Raw genomic sequence first — 25,344 nt, 5'->3', positions numbered from 1 at the left:
GTAACTGGAAGACAATTAGTCTGCAACGTCATAGTGACCCCTACTGGTGAAATAAGCACATAGCATCTCAAGTGAAGAACGTTTTCTCCTTTTTCCTGTAAACGAAATAGTTTTTCTCCAAATCTGCCAATTTTGACATCCATCTTGATACATGAAAGTTTTGTTTGTTTTGAAAACACTATCATACATTCCAGTAACACGGGGACGTCTACGGCTGTAACATTAACTATTATTTTATTCCTATATTAATCATTCGTGAGCGCATTCATTCAAAAGTAGTCATTTGCGAAATATAAATACTGTACAAGAGTACAGCTCGTCGGTAAACAGTGTTGCGATTGCTTCCGCTTTGCCAGTCGTCTCCAAAAGCACAGTAGGGGGTGCTTGGAGTTAGTTGTTTCCGTCAAGGAAATTATAGATTTAAAAATGAAAACACTCGATACCCTGAATGCATTCTATATCTTATATATGCAACACAATCATGTTTTACATTCAAATGTTGCATTCATCTAGAATACGCTGTCTTACAATTTGGATTGTTTACCCGTGGATCGCTGCAGTGGTACATTCCACGACGCCCGGGTTTCCGCGCGAAAAGACGGCCCCGCGCGCCCGACGCGCTTATAGCATCCATTGCGAGACGGAGCGCACAATAGAGGCGTCCTGTAGACGCTAGCGGCGGGCCGGGGCGTTGTTTTTACGGGTTTTAACGCGTGTTTTTATCTTTTTGTCCGACACCCTCAGCTAGCTGTTTGTCATGCCATCCAGGACTTCCCTGTCTCTGCCAGAGGACGTCAGGAAAAGGTAAGATAGCATAAACGTGCGGGCTAATAACGATGTAGCACGCAAACATTTTGTTTCCGTTCATATGGATTAACTTTTACTGCTCGATACTTCGGGCTTTCCTTGATTTCCATCAGTTCCGGCGACACCCTTCGCGTTTACCACCAGCCGCAGCTAGCGTTAGCTTACCCGCGGACACGACATTCAAGGCTGACGCCGTGCTAGCCCCCCCCCCCCCCTGCTAAAAACGTTAGCAAGTTAGCATCTGTCAGCGGAGGAGGTGGCGTGGAGGATTTGGCGCCACGCAGGAAGTCCTCTTCCTCAGCCTCGCTAGCCAACACGCACACACGACAGTTTCGTTAGTCTCACTCCTCGGTCTCACTCTTTGGTCTCACTCCGGCTCGCGTTGTCGTTGCGGCGCGTTGACGTGCTTGTTGTTCGCAGGCTGCAGGTGCTGGATGAGGATGGACGCTCCGACGAGGTGGGTGATGCTTCCTTCCACGCTGCACAGGAAAGCCCCGCGTGGAGTGTCAACACGCGTTGACAAATCCAAAAGTTCACCTTTTAACTGTCTTCTGGCAGCAAGTAACCTTATTTATTATATTACAGTGATGATGATGAATATATTTATTAGATAGAATGTTAGAGTACAAGTACAGTCACACAGTAGCATGTATTACAGTACAAGTACAGTCAAACATCCTGTCTAAGAGGAGCATTTCAAAAAAGCCCTTGCGGTCTTGTTTCCGTTGAAAGTCCTTCGTACATAAATCATCCACGATTAACAATACAAATTTAACGATACAAATAAAAATAAAACCAATATTAAATTACTCAATTGATGCAACGTAACATTAGAAAAACAAAAATAAAATGATTTTACACCGCCAGTGCAAACTAACAATTAATCTAAAATAAATTACACCACTGATGCAAAATGACAATGAATGACAATAAATAACTTGCATAAATTACAATAAATTACTAAGGCAATTAATATGTGCAGTGTCAGCCAGCTGCTGATATGTAAAGCTGTATGTGTAGTTTTAGAATGCATTATGGAATGAAATCAAAACAGATTTGGGGAGGGGGGGTCCCCAACTTGCGTTTAATATTTTCTGAATGTATCGTTTCAGGATCGCATCAAAGAGAAGCTCACATTGGTGCAGGACTTCCTGCACGCGGACGCGCGGGACCAACTGAGCAGTCTGAAGGAGAAGATGGAGAGTTCCGAGATCTCAACGGTTTGTGATTTTTAAGATGAAGGAATCACTTCTGACGCTGTTTTTCCTCGTCCTGTGATTTGTAATGTTCTCCCTGCGCCGTCCTCAGGAGGGCTACGTCTCTCAAGTCAAGGCTTTGTTGGGAAAAGAGCTTCATCTCGGAGACGGCTCTCAGGTTGATGGGATGGAGCCCAATGGAGCGGCGAATGGCTTAACGAATGGTTCCCACAAGGGGGACGGCAAAGACGTAAACATGGACGCGACTGAGGAAGAGGAGACCGCCAAGTCGCCGAGCGCTCCCAAAGAGAAAGGCGGGCGCAGGAGCAAGACGAACTCAGACGCCAAAAGTGAGTTTCAGACTTCCGTTGTGGCCGAATTAAGATTACTGAAAGCAAAGGTGTAGAAAAGCCAAAGGCTGCGTTGTCTCTGCAGAGTCCCCGGCCAGCGCGAGGGTCACGAGAAACAACGGGAAGCAGCCGAGCATCCTGTCCATGTTCCCAAAAGTGTGCGTGTGATGACTTTATTTCACTTCCTTTGATTCATTTCCGGCGAGCTCGCTTTTTCTGCGCTGTTCTAAATGTCAATCTGTCTCGTAGTCAAAAGCGCAAGTCCGAAGATTTGAATGGAGAAACTGCAAACGGACAGAATGAACTGAAGGAAGAGGAAGATGAAGAAGAGGCAAAGCACTTAATTTATTTGTTTGTTTTTTTTTACACGCTTCTTGGTGCAGTTTTCAGTACGTGTCGTGTAACGTTGCTTTGAAATCTGTTGTAGTCCCGGGAAGAGAAGCGTCTCAAAGTGGACTCGGATGAAATGTAAGTGTTTTTAAAATGGGGGGGGGGGGAGGGGGGGGCTGTTGATGGTCACACAAAAGTGAACGTGCAAATACTTCTAATGCAGTTCTGCCTCAGAAGAAGTGAAGAGTGAGATTATTAAACCAACATCTGCTGCAAAGGTAATAAAACATCTACGTTTGTATTTATTTATTTTTATTGTTTTGCATTGACTGTAAAATGTTTTTTTTTAAGGCCTCGCCTCTCAAATGTCAAGACTGTCGACAATACTTGGACGACACGGATCTCAAGTTGTTCCAGGGGGATCCTGATAACGCGGTGAGGTTCTCATCATTCTTTGAACCTGATCCCTTCGAGCGGGATCAAACGCAGCGAGATCGACGCGTCGCTTCGTCTCTCGTCCTCAGCTGGACGAACCCGAAATGTTGACGGACGAGCGCCTCTCTCTGTTCGACTCCAACGAGGATGGATTTGAGAGCTACGAGGATTTGCCACAACACAAAATCACAAACTTCAGGTGAGGGGCGTCTCTTTGGCTTCGCGGCGTTCAACGCGCCGGCTGTTCCTGCCGCTGACGGCGCGCGACTCTTCTGTCCGGCAGCGTGTACGACAAGCACGGCCACCTCTGCCCCTTCGATTCTGGGCTGATCGAGAAGAACGTGGAGCTCTACTTCAGCTGCGTGGTCAAACCCATTTATGATGACAGCCCGTGTTCGGACGGTACGAAATCCCAGACTTTGAAGAAGAAGAAGAAGAAAAAGGAGGGGAAGCTCGACGGTGTTTGGATTATTTTGTGTGTGCGTGTGTGTGTGTGTGTGTGTGTGTGTGTGTGTGTGTGTGACGTTCCATCAGGCGGCGTTCCTGCCAAGAAGCTCGGACCGATCAATGCCTGGTGGATCACTGGTTTCGATGGCGGTGAAAAGGCTTTAATCGGTTTTACCACAGGTAGCAAATGTCTTCACTCTTCTCCGGACCTGAAACGGCTTAACCCCCTCCCCCCCCCCCCCCCCCCCCCCGCAGGACGCGTTGCTAATCGATGTCCGCCTTCCCGTCGCAGCTTTCGCCGACTACATCCTGATGCTGCCGAGCGAGGAGTACGCGCCCATCTTCGCGCTGATGCAAGAGAAGATCTACATGAGCAAGATAGTGGTGGAGTTCCTCCAGAAGAATCGGGACGCGACTTACGAGGATCTTCTCAACAGGATCGAGGTCGGGAAGCCGGACAAATGTGGAAATGACGAAGGATCAAACGGGACGTTTCACCTCTCATCCAAGGGGCTCCTCCGGATCTGAAAGACTGGCCGAGGCTCCAGATGTATCAGCATCTGGAGCCTCGGCCAGTCTTCAGACCCGGACGACCGAGAGCCTGCACGGTTTTTGTAATAAACTCTCTCAGTCGGTTTCGGAGTAAATCTCTCGCCGTTTCGATCCGTTTTTGAATATTTACACCACCACTTGTCTAACGTTGCCACGGTAACGGGTTTGTCCTCCCCTCAGACGACCGTGCCGCCTGCCGGCCTGAACTTCAACTGCTTCACGGAGGACACGCTCCTGCGCCACGCCCAGTTCGTGGTGGAGCAGGTGGAGAGCTACGACGAGGCGGGCGACTCTGACGAGCAGCCCATCATCGTCACCCCCTGCATGCGGGACCTGATCAAGCTGGCGGGGGTCACTCTCGGGAAGAGGTGCGTCTGGCTGAAGGGCGCTCGGGATTGGCTGGTAGCAGCTGAAGTATTCAAAGATTCTCGAGGCGCCGACTTTGAGCCCGACACTCATTGAGGAAGGGTTGAAAACGCCGCGCAGCCCGACTTTATAGAGGGGGGGGGGGGGGGGGGGGGGTGATGTGTGTCGTCTGAACTTTAACCTGCAGATCCTTGCAGCATGACTCTAAATACCTGAAGCTGTAAATCCGTGCATCGTGGGCTTCAGCTCAAAGGGGAACGTTTTCTCGGCGCCGCCGTCAGATCTCGATGCCTCGTTGTGTTTGTGCCTGTCGCTCCTTCTCCCTAATGTCTCGCGTTCCTCTGACCCCCCCCCCCCCCTAATGCAGCATGCTGCTGTACTGGTAGGTGGACCCTGCGAATGCATCCGTAGCTCTTGTGGTGGCGTGTTGCTGTTGTTGGTGACGACTCTTCATTCTACATCTCTCGTCTTTGTTTGTGTTTTTTTTTATTTCCTTCATGTTGCATGGACGTCAACGCGCACGTGCTGCGTGCGTGCCGATGGCCAGCGCCTTCATCACGCCGTTGCACCGCTTGCCGTCTGGTGCTTGTGCTCAGAATGATGGATCTCGTTTCTGGATCTGAACACGAGCTTCTTTCCTTTTTTGACAGGAGAGCTGCTCGACGACAAGCCATCCGTCACCCGACGAAGATCGAGAAGGACAGCAAGGGGCCGACCAAAGCGACGACGACCACGCTGGTGTATCAGATCTTTGATGCCTTCTTCTCTGACCAGATCGAGCAGAACGATAAAGAGAGCGCCGCGGCGAAAAGGCACCGCTGCGGCGTCTGCGAGGTGAGCGGCCGTCAACGTCGAACCCTCTCCACGAGAAGCGGCACGGGATGTTCGGTGTGCCGTTTGGATTTGCTTTGACGGCAAACATTCCTGCTTTCTGCAGGTTTGCCAATCCCCGGACTGCGGCAAGTGTGCAGCGTGCAAAGATATGATCAAGTTCGGAGGAAGTGGCAAAAACAAGCAGGCGTGCAAGCAGAGACGGTGAGAAGGCGGCTCGGTTTGCAGCGGTTTGTCGCATCGTGCCTGGATCTGTGTGCTTGATACGAGTCCGTTTCCAACGTGTGTGTGTGTGTGTGTGTGTGAGAGAGATGGGGGCTTGGTGACTCCGTTTCCATTGTCGTTTTTTTAAATGAACTCTCGTGGGATTGCTTAGGTGCCCAAACCTCGCTGTAAAGGAGGCCGAAGATGATGAGCACATCGAGGAGGACGATGCTCAGGTGGCGAAGGCCAAAAGCGTTTCTCACGCCAAGAGGAAGAAGCAGACGCAGTGCAAACTGACCTGGATCGGAGAACCTGTTCAGGTATTCCTACACAGACGTTGTTCATGAGAATCCAGCAGGACGAGGGTGAATATCGACCGTTTGCCCCCCCCCCCCCCCCCCCCCTGTTAGGCTGAGGGTAAGAGGCAGTACTACAGCAAAGTCTCTCTGAACGAGGAAGTTCTGGAGGTGGGGGACTGCGTCTCGGTCTCATCGGAGGATGCATCCATTCCTCTCTACCTGGCGAGGTGTGACTACATTTCTTTTTCAAGAACAGCATTTTGTCTCTGTTCTGCATAAATCTCGACGCCCCCCCCCCCTCCCCCCTCAGAATTACGTCCCTTTGGGAGGACGGCCACGGGAAGATGTTCCACGCCCACTGGTTCCTCCGCGGGATTCACACGGTGCTGGGCGAGTGCTCCGACCCGCTCGAGCTCGTCCTCGTGGACGAGTGCGAAGACATGCAACTCAATTACGTGCAAGGAAAGGTCGACGTCGCGTACAAAGCGCCGTCCGGCGACTGGTGCATGGAGGTCGGTGAAGTCGACACCCCCGTCGGGTCGAGTCGACGAAGGCCCGGTTTCCTGAATCCTCGGTTGCGTTTGTGCTTCAGGGGGGCGCGGATGTCGACATCAAGGTGATCGAAGACGACGGGAAGAGCTTCTTCTATCAGTTCTGGTACGACACGGACTTCGCCCGCTTCGAGTCGCCTCCGAAGACGACGCCGTCGGAGGACTGCGAGTTCAAGTAAGCAGCGTTCTCGCGGCGTCGTTTCCTGCACGATGGATCGTTTTTTTTGTGTTTTAAATTGTGGACTTCTTAAATCAGGTTCTGCGGCAGCTGCGTTCGGACCAATGAGGGGAAGGAACAGGAAACGCCTCAAGTCCTCGAGCCCCTAGTGGACAAAGACAGCGACTCCAAGGTTCTGTATGATCAGGTCCGCTTCAAGGGAGAGCAGCTCAAGGTGGGGGAGAGCGTCTACCTGCCTCCGGAGGCTTTTAATTTCAGGTGAGGGAAGTGGGAGGGTAATTTACACCGTTGTATTGGGGGGGGGGGGGGATCGGAGACTGATGCTCTTCTTCCCGGCTCCCAGTGTCAAGCCGGCCAGTCCGCAGAAAAGGTCCCACAGGAAAGACGATGTGGACGAGGACCTGTATCCAGAATACTACAGGAAGTCCTCGGACTACATCAAGGGCTCCAACCTGGACGCTCCGGAGCCTTTCCGCATCGGGCGCATCAAAGACATCTTCTGTCACAGGCGCAGCAACGGGAAAGTCGACGCGTCGGAGGTCAAGCTGCGGCTCTACAAGTTCTACAGGTAACGCGTGTCGGAGTGAAGCCGTTGGGGCGCACGGTTCTCGTCTGAAGTCCACTGACCGCGTCTCGTCAACCAGGCCCGAGAACACGCACAAAGGCGTCAAAGCCAGCTACCACACGGACGTCAACCAGCTGTATTGGAGTGACGAGGAAGTGACCGTCGGCGTGGCCGAAACGCTCGGCCGCTGTCGGGTGGAATACGCCGAAGACCTGAACGAATCCATCCTGGACTATTCGAGCGGCGGACCCGACCGCTTCTATTTCCTCGAGGTATTGTTCTTAATACCTGCGGCTTTGAAAAGCCTTCAGCAGTGTGCGGGTTCTGGGTTTAAAGAGAAAATAAGACTCACAAACGCTTTATACATAAATGTACGTTATTGTGACAGGCCTACAGTGCAAAATCAAAAAGCTTTGAAGACCCGCCCAATCACGCTCGCTCTGCTGTTCGTAAAGGCAAAGGAAAGGGCAAAGGAAAAGGTGAGATGCAAATCTAAAACCCGCCTTGTATCTCTACTGGGTTTGGACTCTCTGAATTCCTGGTTGCATTATTCTACTTTCTAAGGTAAAGGGAAAGGAAAGGCCTCCCCCGTGCAGGACCCCCAGGATGAGTCGCAGACGCTTAAAGCACCGAAATATCGCACCCTGGATGTGTTCTCTGGCTGCGGCGGACTATCTGAAGGCTTCCACCAGGCTGGTAAACGCCGCTCACGCGTCACTCGCTGGTGCGATGCTGATGCTGAGGGGAATGACTTGCGGGTTGCCTTTCCCAGGTTCCTCCGAGACGCTCTGGGCCATAGAGATGTGGGAGCCTGCAGCCCAGGCCTTCAGGCTCAACAACCCCGGCAGCACCGTGTTCACCGAGGACTGCAACGTCCTGCTGAAGCTGGTCATGTCGGGAGAGAAGACCAATTCCCTCGGGCAGAAGCTGCCTCAGAAAGGCGACGTGGAGATGCTGTGCGGAGGACCTCCCTGCCAGGGGTTCAGTGGCATGAACCGCTTCAACTCGCGCACGTATTCCGCCTTCAAGAACTCGCTCGTGGTCTCCTATCTGAGGTGGGTGCCGCTAGGTATTTGTGGCGTTTGTAAGATGCAGCAGAAGCCGTTAACGTCTTAGATATCACATGTTCTCTCTTGCAGTTACTGTGATTACTACAGACCTAAATTCTTCCTGCTGGAGAACGTGAGGAACTTCGTCTCGTTCAAGAACTCCATGGTCCTTAAGTTGACCCTCCGCTGTCTTGTGCGAATGGGATACCAGTGCACCTTCGGTGTCCTTCAGGTGGGTCCAGGTTGCTTCTGACCGAGGGGGGGGGGGGGGGGGGGGTCGTCTTGGTTAGATCTTCACTTTGCTGCTGTCGCCGCCCCCTTCAGGCCGGCCAGTACGGCGTTGCCCAGACCCGCCGCCGGGCCATCATCCTGGCTGCTGCTCCGGGGGAGGAGCTTCCTCGCTACCCGGAGCCGCTGCACGTGTTCGCTCCCCGCGCCTGCACTCTGAACGTGGTGGTGGACGACAAGAAATACGTCAGTAATGTTACGAGGTGAGGTCGACGGCCCTGATTGTGCTGCGTTTTAGATCACAAAGCCACCGTATAAACGCCGCCCCCCCCCCCCCTCCCCCCCACACAGAGGTAATGGAGGGATCTACAGAACCATCACCGTCCGAGACGCCATGTCCGATCTGCCGGAGATTCGCAACGGTGCGTCGTCGTTGGAGATTTCCTACAACGGGGAGCCTCAGTCGTGGTTCCAGAGGCAGATCAGAGGCACGCAGTACCAGCCCATCCTCAGAGACCATATCTGCAAGGTGAGTTTGTGTCCAGCCTCGGGGGGAGGGGGGGGGCGCACATCGTTTTTTAATTTTATATTATGCGACATGGATCCGAGGCCATCGTGTGATGTCTGTCCTCAGGATATGAGTGCGCTGGTTGAAGGTCGTATGCGTCACATCCCCCTGGCCCCGGGCTCTGACTGGAGGGACCTCCCAAACCTCGAGGTTCGGCTGAGAGACGGCACGATGGCCAAGAAGCTGCGTTACACACACCCCGACAAAAAGAACGGGCGCAGCGGCACCGGCGCCCTCAAAGGCGTTTGCACCTGTGCAGGAGGTGCGTTATGGGTAAAGGTTTCTAAGTGAACCTGTAGTTCTTGGTGGTCCTAGAAGTGCTGATTCCTCCTGTGGCTTCAGGGACGCCGTGCGACTCGGCAGACCGGCAGTTCAACACGCTGATCCCTTGGTGCCTCCCCCACACGGGGAACCGCCACAATCACTGGGCTGGGCTCTACGGCAGGTTGGAGTGGGACGGCTTCTTCAGCACGACGGTCACCAACCCTGAGCCAATGGGCAAGCAGGTGCGTCACCTGATGCCTGTTTCTGTGGGGCGACCTGAAATGGGGCCCCCGTCTTGGAGTCTGACCGAGCGCCTTCATTTCAGGGCCGCGTTCTGCATCCCGAGCAGCACAGAGTGGTCAGCGTGAGGGAGTGTGCACGCTCTCAGGGATTCCCCGACACCTACCGCTTCTTCGGGAACGTCCTTGACAAACACAGACAGGTAAACCCTCTTTTTGTCTAAAGGTCAAAGGTTACTTGAGAAGGTAGAAACGCAGCTTTCTGCATTTTAGCGAGCCCCTCAGAACTCCCTTTATAGATGTTTATCATCCGCCTGTGTTCAATGATTTAGAATGTGGGAATCTTGAACGTCTTTCATTCATGGAGATTATTTCTAGTGTTAGTAGAATGCAGCTCACTCGGCTATCGGCTGGTGTGCCGAAACGTTCTTTGTGATGGTGCAGTTCAGGCCCAGAAGTTGTTTAAACGGGGTTCGCCCTCTGAGCCGATGTCCTGCCGTTGCCATGGTGACGTGTCGTCTCATTGGGGTTCTGTGTGCTTCTTGTATTACTTGTCGGTGTGCAGTATTCCCTGACTAGCTTGACATGGCGGCGCGAAGGTAAACTCTGGGTTACGGTTTAATTATCGCGCTGCAGAACAGACCCCCCCCCCCCCCCCCAATGTTTGTGGGGTCTTCAAGTCACATGAATGCTGTCTTCCTGTCTCTGCCAGGTTGGGAACGCTGTGCCCCCCCCACTCTCCAGGGCCATCGGGCTGGAGATTAAGAAATGCATTTTGGCGCGAATGAAGGAAGAACAAGCATCAGGTGACGCACTGATCTGAACGATGCCTCGTCGGAGTTACGTAAGGATTTATACACTGATGGTCCCCCCCCCCTCCCCCTCCCCCTTCCCCTTCCAGAGAATGTCAAGCAAGAGAAGCTGGAGGTCTCTGATTAGGCTGCGGATCAAGCTCCTGCTGTCAGGCAATCATTCCTCTTTGAAGAAGGCGGCTTTCATGTCATTCCGTGACCTCTCTGGACATTCTGTGTTCTTCTCACTCATTTTTCAATGTGCTTTTAATCACGCTAGCGAATGTTCACCCGCTGTGGGTTATATTGTACGTAGTTTTTATGTGTCATGTTTCAAATAAAGCTCTTATGATTAACGATCGACCATCAGGCTGATGTATTCTGAAATTAAGACCCAAGTTGTGCTGTTTGATCCAAGTCTTTGATGTTCGACTGGGTGCGAGAGGGGCTGCCTTTCGGCATTTCATTTAACCCACATGTGATGGGTAAGAATAACATCTTGCTCCGAGACAGTTATAAATCTGAAACGCTGGCCCACTTTGCCTTTTACGGCAAAGACGGAGGAACGAACTATGAGACACGCTGCAATCTGCTTGTTTAATCTGTTCTGACAAATACACTGAAAGAAGTTTTCTTAGTGTACAAGTTTGTTTTTTATCAATTTAGACCAAAAAAATATCACGATTCATAGATGGCGATTTGATACTAATCCTCAGAGCCGCTGTCTCTAAGCCGTTCATCTTCTCACTTCCATCCTTACCACTCGCTTTCTTTGGATCACTTATAACTAATAACGAGTGAAGCTCGCTTGGAGCGTGCGCGGCACTCTGCCATCTCGCGTCAGCATCTCAAATTTATGCTCTACAGTCTTCATTAAACAAACTGCTCTGAGTACAAGTCAACTAAAAATAAAACCACAAATTAGGGGGACAGAAATGATGGCAAGAAAAATTGTGACAACATTTTTTATTTGTATAACAGCCATATTTTACCACATAATCTGGCATCCGCTATATTCTGATGATTCCCTCAGTTGTTTGACGGCCTGCAAAGGGAATTGGATCAAGTCAGGAGCAGGAAATGACATTCATTGACACTTTGCTAATTAAATTGACAATCACTTACTTGGCCCATTCGACATTGAGAATAAGATGATCGTATCCAAATCCTGACACTCCGATGATGGCTTTGGAAGCGTCCTCCCGCCGGTGGAAACTGATGAAGGCAAATCCCTGCAGAAAACAGTCGTTTGATGACACATGTGGGCCAAAGCAAAAAGAAAATCACCGAACATGAGATCTATACTTTGGTGTACGAGGGCAGGAATTACAATTTCTCCAAGCTGATCACCCTGATAAAATGCTTTCTGTTTGGTATTTGTTTTAAGGGCTTTAATACTTGCATAGCACGTCTTAATAAAGGTTAGCACAGACCTTTGACTGCCCGGTGTTCTTGTCCTTGGCCAAATAGATCCTTGAAATGGAGCCGAAAGGTCTGAAGAGCTCCTGCAAGTCCGTCTCACGGGTGTCCTCGGACAGATTGGTCACTCGAATAGTGGCGTTGTCATCGGCTGCATGGCGCAAACATGCATTTCCTTTACTGCCGAAGGATCTCGTAGGATCAGAGTGAGGTGAACAGAGGTGATCTGAAAAGCTGGCACTTACATCCACCTCTGCGGTTGGGCTGCATGGACTCCCCTCTTCGTGTGCTGCCGTCCCTCAAGCTCGGGGGCACGTACTTCCCCGTCTTGCTCTGCGCGGGCATCGCAGGCTCTGGTTCCGCTGGTGAAGGAGAGGAAAGGCAGCCCACTTCAGTCGCATCCTAAAGATCACAACGCTAACAATGGGAATGGTGCGCCGATGCTACCAGAGCCAGCGGGATTGTCCTTGTCCGCGGTGGAAAGCCCCAGCTGCTCAGCCAGCTCCTTCTGCATGGGTCCCAGAGTGTCCTTGTACGGACAGCGGGTGGTCCAATGGTCGCCTTTGCAAATACGACAAGACACTATTTTCTGCCCTTTCAGCTTGCTCATGGGATCCTCATCCTGGTCCTGGGAGTTCAAGTCCTGGAAGGGTTAAGACGGGGTATATAGTCAATACCACAATTAAAGGAAATGCATCCACTCTGTGCGGACTGCCACAGGAAGCAGGAAGACGCTCGCCTCTTTGCTGGAGATGAACGTCATGAAGACGTCGTCGCTGACTGTGGTGGTGGCAACATTCGGACCCGGCGCATCAAACTCAGAGTTCCCAAACTTCTTCCAGTTCTGAAATGAGAAGAGAATACATGACCCCAGAGTCCACCAAAGTGCAGCGCATTCTTCTCCTTCTAGTCGATTGCACGCTTAATTCCGGAAAAGTTTTATGCCGGATGTCATTCCGGCCGCAACCCGCTGCATTTCTCCGGGCTCGGGACCGGCACAAGGGAGACGCTACTAAAGTGCTGCACATTAAAACGAGCGCAGACCTCCGCCGGGCAGCTCATTCCCCTCCTCATTGGATTTATGTTGAGCCATAACCAGGATCTCTTCTGGATCAATACCAAAATCGGTTTCTGGTGGTAACATTCCCGGCGATTTCATTACCCCCCCCCCCCATTCTATTGGAAAGCGAACCTTTCTCCTGGCAACAGCTTTTGAAGCCTTTCTTGTCTCAATCTTGAAGGTTCGTACAATCTAAGGAACAGAAGAAAAAAAAAGCAGCATTACAAAACTTCTATTGCTTCGGTCACAATGCCCAAACACTTCTTGTATTCATATACTACCATGTAGAAATGCAACAAACACACTCTCTTCAAAGCTCTGATGAGGCTCTAAAGAGCCTTCCCATGTTATCAATGGGAAGGCTGGAAGTTATTCTATTCCACGCCTCAATGCAAACAGCAAAATGTTCGGGATTTATTTATGAAATTAACTTCTGGAAACTTGATCATTTAGATAACTAAATGAAAAATAGCAATAGCCAGTGTACCAATACAGTATGTTGGTTCTCACAGCGAAGGGAAATGTACAAAGACCAGCATGGAAGATGGGAATAAGCCAAACAGGGATGTGTTTTAGATACAAACCAGCAACGCAACAACAACAAAAAGATGCAAAACAGAACAAATATTACCTTGAACTTCTTTCCGTCATCGTCTATCTTGTATTCCGTCACCGTTTTTATATTCCCTTTAATGGTTTCCTTCGGGGATGGCAGCGTTCCTGACAGAATAAGACATTCATGCTTACACTAGTGCAGCCACATATAGCGGGTTTATCCTGAATACTAGGCCCATACTGACAGGCTAGCGCTAAGCGTGCTAACTTTAGCCTTCCACGGGCCCCAGCGTACGTAGCACGTAAAACATTTAGTCACGAAATAACTCGATCCTAATATAATAAATCCTGCCAAAAGGAAAAATCACATGTTTGTCATTTGCGAACTGTGATTCCAGACATGCACGCGGAAGTGGAGCCGCCGAAGCGGCCTCCTTCCCCGAAGAACGGAACTAGCAAACAGATGCTAGCACTAGCTGCTAGCTACTTACCTTCATCTCCTCCTTCTTCTTCTACTTGGTCTGCCCAGCTGGGCTTGGAGCTGAAAGCGGAGAGATTGACAGGCAATATTAGATCGATTGATCATCCCCCCCCCCCCCAATATAAGGAACAGCTCGTAATTGTTTATTACAGAACTCACTCGTCGTAATCAATCGACGGCATCTTCCCAGCAGCTCGGCTTCAGTTCAGGACGACGTGATCACGCGTGAAGCCGCCACCGGAACCATTTCCGGAAAATAAACTTCACATTAAAAGCACGACATCCGAGTAACTTCAAACTAAGACTCATATATTGCACAATTTGAGCAAAAAACAGGAGAAAAAAAAAAATGACCAGTGTTTTACCTTGACCTTTCTGAAACGAAAGTATCAGAATGCGTGTAATATTTGGCATTTCTTTGAGTCTACCTATCATCAGATTAGATGCATGAAATTTGACAGAAAAGAGCCCAAAATATATAACAACGATATTTCAGACGAGCAACTCATCAATAAGATCCCATCTGATGCTTTGTTTCTGAACCAAATGTGTTCATCACAACACTCTTATTTATGTCTGTTTTGGCTGGACAGCTGCAATTACTGACGCTAAAATAACGGAGCAAACAACATACATCAAATGCCTGATATACTGTTGTTTGAGAAAAGCACTCAGAGAGCACAGACCCCCACCGAGCAGCTCATTCCACTCCTAAGCAGATTTACACCGTCCACATGGTGATCTGGACCATCATCAAAAGGTTCTAAATTGTTCTTGGTATCTTTTTACACCAATCATGAAAAGCAAACGTGAATTAGAGTTGTGTTTTTGTAACAAATTTTTGAATCCATAAATTGGGTTTCAATGTTCAAATTAAATATTTCTTACTGATGAAATTCGGTAGTGAGATTGAGGACTGTGTCAAATGCCATAAACATTGGTCAATAATCAACCGAGATATTGAGGAACAAATTTTGAAGCTAAATTGACTGCAATGTTGGCAAAATATTAAGAGTAAGTAATCCAGAATCCAGGATCTCTGCTGGATTCTCACCACAATGTAATAATCTGTTCCTGGTGACATTGTCAACATTTCCTGAAAATGTTATCAAGATGCATTTGTAATTTTTGAGTTATCTTGCAAACGGATGGACAGAGAGACATGAACCTTTCAGAGGTTTGGCAGAGTGATAGTAAGTTAATTATACAATTCTGCATCGCTTGGCAAAAGCATTGAAAATAAAATTGACTGGCCAATAGGGTGTGGAATATTACAGAATTTGTATTTCATAAAAATCATATTTTGATGCAATCAAAAAACTATTCTACTCTTTTGACATTTACAAACACATACACACAATGCAGCATAATCAGTAAAATGCACTTAAAGCTTGTGATCAACAGTGATTTACACATCACATGGAAGACAAAATTCTCAATATGATGAGATATTTGTAGCAGTAAAGACAACTCGGGGAAAGAAACTTCATGCTCATGATTGGACACTAGTCATGCTGGTGTTTAGGTCAGTGAACATACGGCGACAATTACAGTCTCATTGTCCCCTCATGAGCTGCAGACCAGGGCAGACAGAGAGTTAACATCCCAGTAACAAATACAACTTCATCACCGAGTAAAATAGTTTGCAGGACTAAAATCGGCCCAATTCTTACAACATGTAAAAATGGCAGTTCAAAAAACAGTTGTGGAGCAGCAGCCCCTTTTCTCCATCTCTCTCCTGCTGTCCTCTGAGCTCTTCCCACAACACGCGACTCTCATGCTGTCAAACACCGCCATGTACAGGATCGGATGGACGCACATGTTCAGCGCCGCCAGTCCCTTGGACACTTGGTACGCATTGTAGACCCAACAGACGGAGTCGTTCCCGTGGATTTTCAGATGCAAATGGTAGATCTGAAACACGTGGTAAGGCATAAAGGAAACGGCGTACAGCGCGACCACCGATGCGACCAGCAGGGCCACTTTGCGTTTCTCCAGTGTGGTTATGTTAGTATTCTTCCACACCACCCAAATCACCACGCAGTAGGAAGTGAATGTAACCAAGAAAGGGCCGAAACACCCAAACGCAGCGAGAAAGACTCGGTACGTGAGGTGCGGCCGTTCATCAGCCTCGTCGCAGAAGGACACGCATAGAGTCTTGTTGTTGTGCGCGCAAGCAGAGGCAAATTTCAACACAGGGCAGGAAATGACCGCGACCGCAATCCAGATGAGGACACTGAAGACTTTGGCGTGGACAGGCTGTACGTGGGACCGGGTAAAGAAGGGGCATGCGAGCGCTACACATCGGTTAATACTTATCGCCATGATGAAGAAGATGCTCGCGTAAAGGTTGCAGGTGAAAAGGAACCTCTCCATTTGGCAAACAAAGTCGCCGAACATCCAGCGTTTCCCCCGCGAGTAGTAGGCGATGAGCAAAGGCAGGGTCAGGACGTACAGGAGGTCACTGATCGCCAGGTTGCATGAGAGGACGACGCCGGTGTGCCAGCTCCGCCTCTCTCTGACCAGCAGCAGCCACAGGGCGAAGAGGTTTCCTGCCAGGGCTACAACGAACTCAGCGCCATACACATAGGGCAGCAGGGTCATTTGAAAAGTCTCACAGTCCGAAAAATTGTGCATCATCCAAAACCTGCAAATGATCATTAATAAAAAAAAAAAATACATCCTTTAAATTCAAGCCACATTCAATTGTAATGGTGCAAATCGTTCTCTTTGTGACTTAGTTTATTCATACAGTAGTAGTAGACATAAGGCAACAAGAAAAGATTACAATTTCAAGCTTTAATCCCATTTACCAAAATGTTGATTTGCAGAGAAGTGATCCGGGATTCCACGGGCGCCAGCTGCCAAGGAAGTGGCGTCCGTTTTATCCAGCCTGTCCTGTCATAACATCCTGCAGCAAGAAACCCGAATGAGACACTGAGGATTCACAGAATCTTAAAAAAGGTCACTTCTGGTTCCGCTCAAGAAAACATTTCACAATTTGAAGAAGTGAAAATATGACGAAAAATTCAACTTTGTGAATATCAGTTTACAGCACAGATAAACATACCAGTGACTGTCTTGCCGCCTATTTTTCATTTTCAGAATGAAGGACATTGCCAATTTAGCAGATCTGGACTGCCAATATCTGGGATATGACTAGTGTGTCCCTTTTTTACTCTTTAGTTCTAATATATTTTTTCAGAAGCTGTGATATTGATCCATTTTCAATAACTTGTTCTCCCTGGCAGGATGGGAACGCTGGGCTTTGATGCAGGGCGTCCCAACCATGGAACCCTTTCCTGTGCAGCTCTCTGGGTGTCCGGTGAATGATCTGTGTTTAAACCTCTTGAGCCTTTTTAATGGTTAGCCTTTCTTAACCAGGCAGCAGAATTTACACACCTAGTCCCAACACTTTGACACTCAACGTCGTTGAAGGGAGGAAAACTAGACAGAAAAGGTTTCACTTGGCTACACAAAAAAAAGAAGCCAAAATGAGGAATACATCTTCCAGGTTTATTTTTACTATTAAAATCATAGTGTGAAAATATAGACATTTGTCCCTTTGCTGATTTTCAGGAAGAAACGGAGCCATCACTTTCCTCAAGCCTTCCCAGGTTCTGCAGGCGGAGGACGGCGCTTCCTCCAGTCTGTCACTGTCCGAGTCCAGAGGGGACCGGTCCTCTTCAGCCCTTCCCCTTCCTCTGTTTAAATCCTTGCTTAGCTCCGGCACCTTTCTTCTTAAAGCCCGGCTTGGCCTTCTGACCTCGAGGCTTGAATGATTTCTCCTCATCTCTCTTCCCACCGAACCTTCCCCCTCCACCCGATTTCTTTCCTCCAAACGTCTTTTTCTTTCCAAACGGTTTCTTGTCATCCTTAACTTGCTTCCATCCTTTCCCAGATTTGTGCTGCGGCCTTTCGGGGCCTCTTCTCTTTGCCGACTGGGCATTTCTGTCCGTTTTTGGAGGCTTTCCGGGGGACATCTTTCTCTTCTTGAAAGGTCTCTGACTCGTGTCCGTTCTCCTCCTCTTATTGGCACTAAACATGTCTTCACAAAAACACAAATGCACTGGGTCAATAACCAAACCCAAAGCAAGGACAGAGCTCAGCATTTGCAGCGCACCAGCTATAATCACCTTCATCTGGCTCCTGCCCCACAGCCTGTCTGTAGTACTCGGCCTCGTCGTCAGACTCAACGGCTGCCGCCCGTTCCTGCTGCGTCCCGGGATCCTCCACCTCGCTGTCCTCTTCGGCCTCAGCGAGCTTCTTCATGCCTTCAAGGCTCTTTTTCCTGTCACGAGGGGGAAAACTCTTTTACATAGCAGCCAAATCAAAAGCAGCGAAAGCATCTAGCCATAAAAAAATATTTTCTGTAAACCCAGCTTACTTGTTCTCTTCTCGCTTCTCATTCTTCTCAGCAACATTCCGCTCCTGCTTTTTCCGCCGGCTTGCCTTCTCCTTTAGCTGGGCCTCCTTCCTGTTGAGGATTTGCTGGATTTCCTCCTCAGTCTTGGAGACTAGCAAAACGCAAAAAACATTAGCTGGCCATAAAGACAACCCATATTACAAACGTCGTCGTCTTTAGATGCATCAGCAAGCGTTTACTTTTAAGGAGAAGTCATTAGATTCTTATCGGTTTCTTCATCATGTGCACCACAAGCGAGACAGAAAGAGGACTGAGGGCGACTCACTGACGGCGTGATGAAGGACATTCCCCTCCCCCATGCCTTCCTGTATCTTCACCAGTTGCAGAGTTAAGCGAGGGCCAATCTGACGCGAGCACAATGAAAACAATTCAGGCGTCACTCGCGCACCGCCATGAAGAAATCCCTTCCCGAGGACACCCACCTCGGTGAGACGCACGGCGCTCTGCTGGGACGCCATGTTGCCTCGGCCGGAGTACGCCTGAGGCAGTTCAGTTATGTTGTGCTCCCCGTCTTGCTCCGCTTCGCTTTCTGAAAGGTTCGCGCCTCTGAGAAAGCGCGAAACACCCCGTAAGACACCGCGGCGACGGCACCGAAGCTAAAACAGTTCCCCGGCACGAAGCCTACTTTATCAGGAGCTCGCTGATGTCCTCAAACTTGTTCATGTTGGGGAACCTCTCCTGCATCAGCTTCTTGACGCCGCGGCTCATTCCCACGGGGACGACCTTGAGGCTGCTGCACGGCGCGGCGACACGACGACGGGTCAGCGTGACATCATCGTTAAATAGTTCGCCATCGCGGCGAGCTGCCTCTACACATTAAACACCGTTTGATGATTTGCTTCCACTTACTAATGGCGCAGCTCTATTTCCTCAGACGCCGGGTTGTAGTTCAGCAGCACGCACCTCTTGATGTTGTTGAGGTTCACCTGCGAGACGACGGCGCCCTTATTCCTTTTGCAAGAACGCCGAGCTTAAACGTATACATTTCTAAAACGACTCAAAAAGATCTAAAAGAATCAGAAAGCGTTTACTTTTAAAAACTCTTCAGACAATCTCAGAAGACTATACCTTCATCATGCCAACGAGGCTTTAAACCCCGCCCGAGTCGAACGCAGAGCGGACGCGACAGCCTCGCCGGAAGCGCACGTACCTTGTGCACGTTGATAGAAGGAAACATGTTCTGGAACATGGTGGCCATGAGCTTGACGTGCATTCCGTCTGATCCAAAATTGTTGAGGATGAGCAGCGGATGATGCGTGAACTGCTGCTCGTGCATCCGGTGCTTCTTTAGCGATGAGACCACATCTTTGACAAGGGAGTACTGGGGGGGGGGGGGGGGGGGGGGAGGGGGGGGTCAAATGTCTCGTAAAAACAGACAGACAGAATGCGTGGAGAGACATCTAACTTGGGCACATCAGTGCGTTTACTTTGAAAAAGCATCACCGACAGTCAAACTAAGAAGCGTCATCATCTGAGCCCATCTTAACATCGTGCAGCCGTTCCATTTTAATTCATGCGTTACCTTTAGAACTCTGAAGTGAAGCATCGGACCTTTAGGAAGCCGAGCAAGTCTCTGAAAAGGAGTTAGAGTTACAGGGAGAAACAAAGTAAAAACAACAACAACAACCAGGAAGTGGTGCCGCTGCTGCAGCGGTAACTCACCATGTTGAGGCTGCTGGGAGATTTACTAAAAATAATAAAGTGTGAAACTCCAAGCGGTCCTGCGATCGCCACAAAGTCCTTCAGCACATTCTTTTTCTTCATCTGCTCAAACAGAGAGGAGTCTCGGTTATTAATGGCGTACAGAACAGCGCGTCTGTGTCCACAGGACAAGCGGACCCGCTTCCATTACCTTCAGGGACTCGGCAGTGTAAGGCTCCATGACCTTCCGCGTGTCCAAGATGAGCTGGCCGACGTTCTTCCCAACCTGACCCCGGTGAAACACGAAGGAGTGAGGGACGGCGCCATACGTCTCCTCGGCCACGTGGTTGGCGGCGGCCCGGGATTTCTTCTGGTTCTTTGTCTGGAAGAAAACAGGATGTATTAATAAACGCAAATAAAAGCACGACATCTGTCCCGCTCCTGCGCGCGTTTTTACAGGACTCTGAATTAGCTTTATGAGCGATACGGACACTAAACACGCTGCTAAATGCTAAAGGTCATACAAAGGTCAACCACGTTGGCGCATATTCAGCAGCGACTGGAGATAAACGGCGAACATGCGAACAAACACACGACAGAGAACAAGTTCCACAGGAAGAGCGTTAAATCGCATCAAGCTAACTTTAGCTTTAGCGCTTCGGCGCTAGCGAAGGCCGCCGCCTCACCTTTGACTTCCCCATAGTTCAGTCAGGCGAACGGGCGCACTTAGCCAAAACTCGTTCACAATTGTTGTTATTACAATATAATATATATCGTCACGGAAAATAACCTCATAGTTTTAAGAACAGGTAATACGTAACAGCGCTACTACGACAAGCTCGACCCGATGGTCCGCATGGCTCCTCAGCGCTGTGTGTCACAAGATAATGTGTCCGTGTTGCTCACAGTTCCTACAGAAAACGATCCGCCCTGGCTAAAGCAGAAAACACTCCGCGCACAGTGGATTATTATATTTTTACCTACCGGTACACTTTATATAAAATTGTACAGTTTGACTTTTGTTCACGTTTAATGTTCAATTACAATGACAAGCTAATTGTACGGGAGGCCACAAGAATAATTTGCTAACTATATTGCCACTCTCGTGATTCAATCAATCAAATCTTTATTACAGACACAATGGTCCAATAAAAAACAACACACCGCTGAGATTGTTGGGAAGTGCTTTTCTTGCAGAAATAGTGTTCGGGTGTGTTCGGTAAATTAGGCCTGCCTCATGTTGAATAAATGAAATGCAAACAATTTACTTCTTTCGGATTAGAATTCCAGATGACATTAACCCTTATGTTATGTTAAGGGTCAATTTGACCCGTTTCAGTTTTCGTGTTGACCAAAGTACTGGTTATCCTTTATTTTTCGTCATACAATTTTGTGACTTTTCCTCATCTTGGGTCATGAACTTGTGTGTAAAATCTGGACACCTTGATGTGTAGTATAATGTCTGTGCAGAGTTTGTATACGAATATGATGTTGGGGTCATTTTGACCCGGACACTTTAATGAGGGTAAGAAACTGTTCAGATCCAAAATAAACATTGATGTATTTTATGTCCTTTATTTAGATTGCCCAATTATTTGTATTTTGACTCTCCCTGAATAGCTATTTTGACACAGAGACCCAGGTGTGAGTAGAGGAGGAACTTTTTCTCCCTTGTCCTTGTCACCGTTCTCATGTCATCTCTTTGACAAACACACCAAAAATGAGCTCCAGAAGGTTTACAGTTGATGCTACTTTGGCTTTAGTGATGCAGAGGAAGAGATTTCAGAGACCGGGGACAATGTTATTGATGATCCAGATTGTCAATTTTCCTCCAATAAGGAGGATTCAGAGGACGAGACTGCCATTGTCTCTCCATCAGATGAAAACCAAGGAATGCAGCAATAATCATCCACAGAGGGGACATGGGCATCTAAAGATGGTAATATAAAATGGTCAACAGCACCACACCAAAGCCAAGGTGGACTGTCATCTTCCAATGTCATCAAAAGGACTCCCGGTCCTACAAGATTTGCTGTCACACGGGTTGATGATATTCAATCAGCATTTCAGCTCTTCATATCCCCACCAACAGAGAAGATTATACTGGACATGACCAATTTGGAGGGAAGGCGTGTATTTCAAGAGAAATGGAAGCCACTAGATCAGACTGACTAGCATGCTTACATCGGAATTCTGGTATTAGCTGGAGTCTACAGGTCAAAGGGAGAAGCAACTGCAAGTCTGTGGAATCAAGAGAATGGAAGGCCAATCCTTCGAGCAACAATGTCTCTGGCGACATTTCACATGATATCTTGTGTGATCCGATTTGACAACCGCGACACCAGAGCTGTTGAACATTGAAAATCTGAGGAAATGGAGCAAGTCGAATGAAAAAAAAAAAGTGTTCATGAAGAGGAAAAAACTTCAAATAGTCCTTAAATATAGTGTTGGAATTAAAAATGTATTGTATGTCTCTTTTCTAAATGTTCATATAATCTAAAATGAAGATGTTATTGGTTTAACACGTTTTTTTTTACTGTTTTGAGTGGATTTACACAGTGCGGGTCAAAATGACCCTAACATAAACAACGTAATTATTTTTCAACATAATACAAGGGTTAACAGTTTAGAGGAAGACATGCCTCCATATTGACCCAGAACAAGAGGAAACACACACGCACACACACACACACATGAGAAACATAAAGAAAATCAATTTCCTATGTTTAACATGAGTAATGATACAAAAATAAGTGAACTAAAATCGATTGATTACGTGCACACGCCACATGGAGAAGTCTGGGATCTGGACTCAAACCCAGGAGCTTCAGTGCTACTTACTTAACTGTGTCACCCTCACTCTGAAAATTAAAGCAACTGAAATTCAACTAAATGGAAAAAAAAACAAACAAACAAATGAAAGGAAAGGAAATGTAACTAAACGGTGTGATTTTGGGTGTGTTCATTATTTGGCAAAGGAACAGCCCCTATTGTACAAAAACCACCACAGTTATAGTGAATTCCCTGACTGAGGTCTCATCTTCAGCTCCATCTTCTGCAAAGGAAACTTGGGGGGGGGGGGGGGGGGGGGGTGAGAGTAGCACCTGGCACTGATATAATAGGATTATTTCCTCGACTTGGACTCTTTGTAACGAGCAGCAACATAAATGAGAGAAAGGAAACACCGACCCTTCTGGAGTGGACGTCAGCAGAGACCGCGCTGGGGTTCGGGTGGACGTCAGCAAGTTAAAGCAAGTCATCTAACTGCTTCCTGTTTGCCAGGGGATCCCCCAATTTCTCCGTGCTGATAGAAACCTGAACAGTTGTGGGAGTCCCGGTTGATCCCTGCGACTCCATTGGAGCCTCCCGAGGAGTGCGCTCGTGTCCTGAGTTTGACGGAGAGGGGGAGGAGGGCCCCCTGGGGATGCTGGGAAACTCCATGGATCGACTGACTACATGGCTGATTGAGCAAAGGAGAAGGAGGTGACAGTAAAAGAGATGAATGACTACAAACATGGACGCAGGCAGCAACACCCCAAAATGTCTCACCCCCCCACAAACACTCACAATATCTGAGTTTCCACTGCTATTCAGCTTCCTCTGGGGCGGCGTGGGCAGCCGGGGCGCTTCGTTCTTTCCCTCCCCGAGCAAGAGTGAGCGGTCAGAGTTCCACAGCTCAAAGTTGGACGGAGGCAGGAAGTCGGGTCAAAGGTGCCCCACTTCTGTGCTGGGGAAGGAGCACCTTGTATAAACACTACTCCACTCCTGATAATAGGTAGGAACTTCATTAAGAGCATTTGTCGAAACCAAACGAAATTTAGCGCAGAGCACAAAATCGCAGGCTGCTGCAGAAGCGTGACGAAATGTGCACTGTAAAATATTTTACATCGTCCAACACTCCTACGGTGACCATAGTAGTTATAATGAAATCCTCCTTTTCTGACCGTTCGAGGTCTTTCTTCCTGGGGACATGTCCAACCGACTGGGACAGTTTCGTCTATCAAGTTGATCATGTTTGTGAATATCATGTCGATAAACAGTGAGAACCTGTTCCAGGTTTGATCGATATTGGCACCATTTTAATCAGCGTTTTGACAGTAATCACTCTAATGTGGAATGACATCCCAACATTCCAGGAGAGGGCGCACTAGCCCTACCTACCTAAAATGAATTTTGATATTGAAAATTAGGGTGAAAAATTTACATCCACCCCCTTCTTCTGCTTCTTGGTATTTTGGAGGAGTCTAATTAAGATTAATTAAATGTAAAGAAAATTAATCTTTCCTTTATTTCAATTTCCTTTACTTTAACTTTTTTCCATTAGGAAATAAATAGAGTGATCTGCCTGCGAGCTCAGCTTTTTACCCTGATGATTTAGTCTTCTTCATTCTTCTATTTGCTCTCAATTACCTTGAATATCATAATCAATAGGCTTGTTTGGATCATTTGAAACTCTACGAGTTCAACCTTGCATTCCCCGCAGATGTTATGGCGCTGCTTCATTCAGTGCGCATGCATATGAGCAATTTTGTTTTCTTGGTGTCGCTGTTTTAAAGCAGAAGCAATTCTCTTCCGTCACTTTACGGGTGCACGGATTGTTATTGGATCATTCTGCAAACTGGCTTCTATGGTCATTTCAAAGTTACAGCCTCTTTCAGCTGCTCACAATACCAAAACAAGCCTACTGAAGGAACATTTAATAAGTCATAAAAGAAACTCGTTTCATGACGGCGTGTGGAAATGAAATCAGGAATCTCTAAGCCGGAGGGAAGAAGCTGTTCTCCAGTCTGCTGTCGGAAGCAGATGTACATCTATATCTTTTTTCACACGGCAGAAGGGGGGGGGGGGGGGGTGTCATTGTTTCATAGGCTTTGAGCTGCGTGCAGACACCTCAACTCACCTCAGTGATGTCACTGATCCTGGTGATGGGCGCTAATGGTGTCCTGAGTGATTCTAAGAGCAGAGCCTTCCTGTCCTCGAGATGCCAGAGGCTGAAGGGTCAAAGAGGGGGGGGGGGGGGTTCTGTGTTCCTGAACACTGTCATATGTCTCAGTTTAATTGGAAGAGAACTTAAAATGGTTGCAGTCACCGAATCATCTGATCAACCCTGGCCTTAAGTTCAGGGTGGATCAATACTCAAACCTGCAAACATGGGACCTTGGGGGATCTCGGCTCCTCGTAACATGGATGAACACCACGGATAACACCGCTGTAACGCTGCAAAAGATTAAATAACATTTCTTTAATTACATTTTATTGGAGCATGAACACCAATGGCCAGCGCAGTGGTGGCGCTGTTGCCTCACAGCGAGAAGGTCACGGGTTCGAATCCGACTTGGGGCCTTTCTATGAGGAGCTTGCATGTTCTCCCGCTGCAGGACAGCGTCCCCTCTTTTCTGTCTCAAACAGCTCTGTCAGAAACACCTCCGAAAACGAAACTGAATTTATTGCATTTCATTTTCGTTTTCTTGAGCTGCGTGCACACAATGAATGTGCATGCATGTGCACGCAC

General features: G+C 48.4%; 3 protein-coding genes across 3 annotated transcripts; 1 reads left to right on the top strand and 2 right to left on the bottom strand.

Moving 5' to 3' along the window:
- The first annotated feature begins 757 nt into the window (after nucleotides 1-757).
- Nucleotides 758-10,587, top strand: dnmt1 (DNA (cytosine-5-)-methyltransferase 1). The gene is made up of 34 exons (XM_068749447.1): nucleotides 758-804; nucleotides 1,228-1,264; nucleotides 1,920-2,027; nucleotides 2,116-2,353; nucleotides 2,439-2,511; nucleotides 2,603-2,684; nucleotides 2,781-2,821; nucleotides 2,907-2,961; nucleotides 3,035-3,118; nucleotides 3,208-3,317; nucleotides 3,402-3,520; nucleotides 3,653-3,745; nucleotides 3,858-4,009; nucleotides 4,298-4,485; nucleotides 5,134-5,317; nucleotides 5,421-5,518; nucleotides 5,691-5,838; nucleotides 5,929-6,044; nucleotides 6,128-6,329; nucleotides 6,410-6,543; nucleotides 6,625-6,804; nucleotides 6,890-7,114; nucleotides 7,191-7,383; nucleotides 7,500-7,590; nucleotides 7,676-7,807; nucleotides 7,884-8,166; nucleotides 8,251-8,392; nucleotides 8,485-8,651; nucleotides 8,740-8,917; nucleotides 9,023-9,218; nucleotides 9,299-9,462; nucleotides 9,546-9,662; nucleotides 10,172-10,265; nucleotides 10,361-10,587. The coding sequence occupies exons 1-34, from the start codon at nucleotides 758-760 to the stop codon at nucleotides 10,396-10,398; spliced, it is 4,509 nt and encodes a 1,502-aa protein (XP_068605548.1). The 3' UTR covers nucleotides 10,399-10,587.
- A 614-nt stretch (nucleotides 10,588-11,201) lies between these two features.
- On the bottom strand, nucleotides 11,202-14,014 carry eif3g (eukaryotic translation initiation factor 3, subunit G). The gene is made up of 10 exons (XM_068749969.1): nucleotides 13,925-14,014; nucleotides 13,776-13,825; nucleotides 13,361-13,449; nucleotides 12,862-12,921; nucleotides 12,409-12,513; nucleotides 12,117-12,312; nucleotides 11,915-12,031; nucleotides 11,684-11,820; nucleotides 11,376-11,482; nucleotides 11,202-11,295 (listed from the first exon to the last, which is right to left on the bottom strand). Exons 1-10 carry the CDS (start codon nucleotides 13,945-13,947, stop codon nucleotides 11,280-11,282), a joined length of 900 nt encoding a protein of 299 aa, XP_068606070.1. The 5' UTR covers nucleotides 13,948-14,014; the 3' UTR covers nucleotides 11,202-11,279.
- A 1,443-nt stretch (nucleotides 14,015-15,457) lies between these two features.
- On the bottom strand, nucleotides 15,458-20,687 carry LOC137905617 (suppressor of SWI4 1 homolog). The gene is made up of 14 exons (XM_068749859.1): nucleotides 20,519-20,687; nucleotides 20,044-20,214; nucleotides 19,854-19,955; nucleotides 19,714-19,764; nucleotides 19,342-19,512; nucleotides 19,041-19,117; nucleotides 18,817-18,924; nucleotides 18,614-18,737; nucleotides 18,457-18,535; nucleotides 18,153-18,282; nucleotides 17,902-18,056; nucleotides 17,457-17,813; nucleotides 17,233-17,236; nucleotides 15,458-16,412 (listed from the first exon to the last, which is right to left on the bottom strand). Exons 1-14 carry the CDS (start codon nucleotides 20,531-20,533, stop codon nucleotides 15,458-15,460), a joined length of 2,499 nt encoding a protein of 832 aa, XP_068605960.1. The 5' UTR covers nucleotides 20,534-20,687.
- Between the last annotated feature and the right edge of the window lie 4,657 nt (nucleotides 20,688-25,344).

The sequence above is a fragment of the Brachionichthys hirsutus genome, chromosome 16 (assembly GCF_040956055.1).
Source record: "Brachionichthys hirsutus isolate HB-005 chromosome 16, CSIRO-AGI_Bhir_v1, whole genome shotgun sequence".
In the NCBI taxonomy this organism is placed as follows: Eukaryota; Metazoa; Chordata; class Actinopteri; order Lophiiformes; family Brachionichthyidae; genus Brachionichthys; species Brachionichthys hirsutus.
The sequence above is the reverse complement of the archived record's forward strand: the minus strand, read 5'-3'. Positions and strand labels throughout refer to the sequence as shown.

What these genes read in the sequence shown, in the direction of transcription:
- dnmt1 (XM_068749447.1), top strand. Translation starts at nt 758, where the DNA reads ATGCCATCCAGGACTTCCCTGTCTCTGCCAGAGGACGTCAGGAAAAG. An exon ending in ATTCCTCTCTACCTGGCGAG is followed by an intron (nt 6,045 to 6,127) that starts GTGTGACTACAT and finishes CTCCCCCCTCAG; the next exon opens with AATTACGTCCCTTTGGGAGG. An exon ending in GCACCTTCGGTGTCCTTCAG is followed by an intron (nt 8,393 to 8,484) that starts GTGGGTCCAGGT and finishes CGCCCCCTTCAG; the next exon opens with GCCGGCCAGTACGGCGTTGC.
- eif3g (XM_068749969.1), bottom strand. Translation starts at nt 13,947, where the DNA reads ATGCCGTCGATTGATTACGACGA. An exon ending in ATGACGGAAAGAAGTTCAAG is followed by an intron (nt 12,922 to 13,360) that starts GTAATATTTGTT and finishes TCTGTTCCTTAG; the next exon opens with ATTGTACGAACCTTCAAGAT. An exon ending in AAGCTGTTGCCAGGAGAAAG is followed by an intron (nt 12,514 to 12,861) that starts GTTCGCTTTCCA and finishes TTCTCATTTCAG; the next exon opens with AACTGGAAGAAGTTTGGGAA.
- LOC137905617 (XM_068749859.1), bottom strand. An exon ending in GCGCCGTGCGTCTCACCGAG is followed by an intron (nt 18,536 to 18,613) that starts GTGGGTGTCCTC and finishes TGCTCGCGTCAG; the next exon opens with ATTGGCCCTCGCTTAACTCT. An exon ending in GAGAAGCGAGAAGAGAACAA is followed by an intron (nt 18,057 to 18,152) that starts GTAAGCTGGGTT and finishes CCCTCGTGACAG; the next exon opens with GAAAAAGAGCCTTGAAGGCA.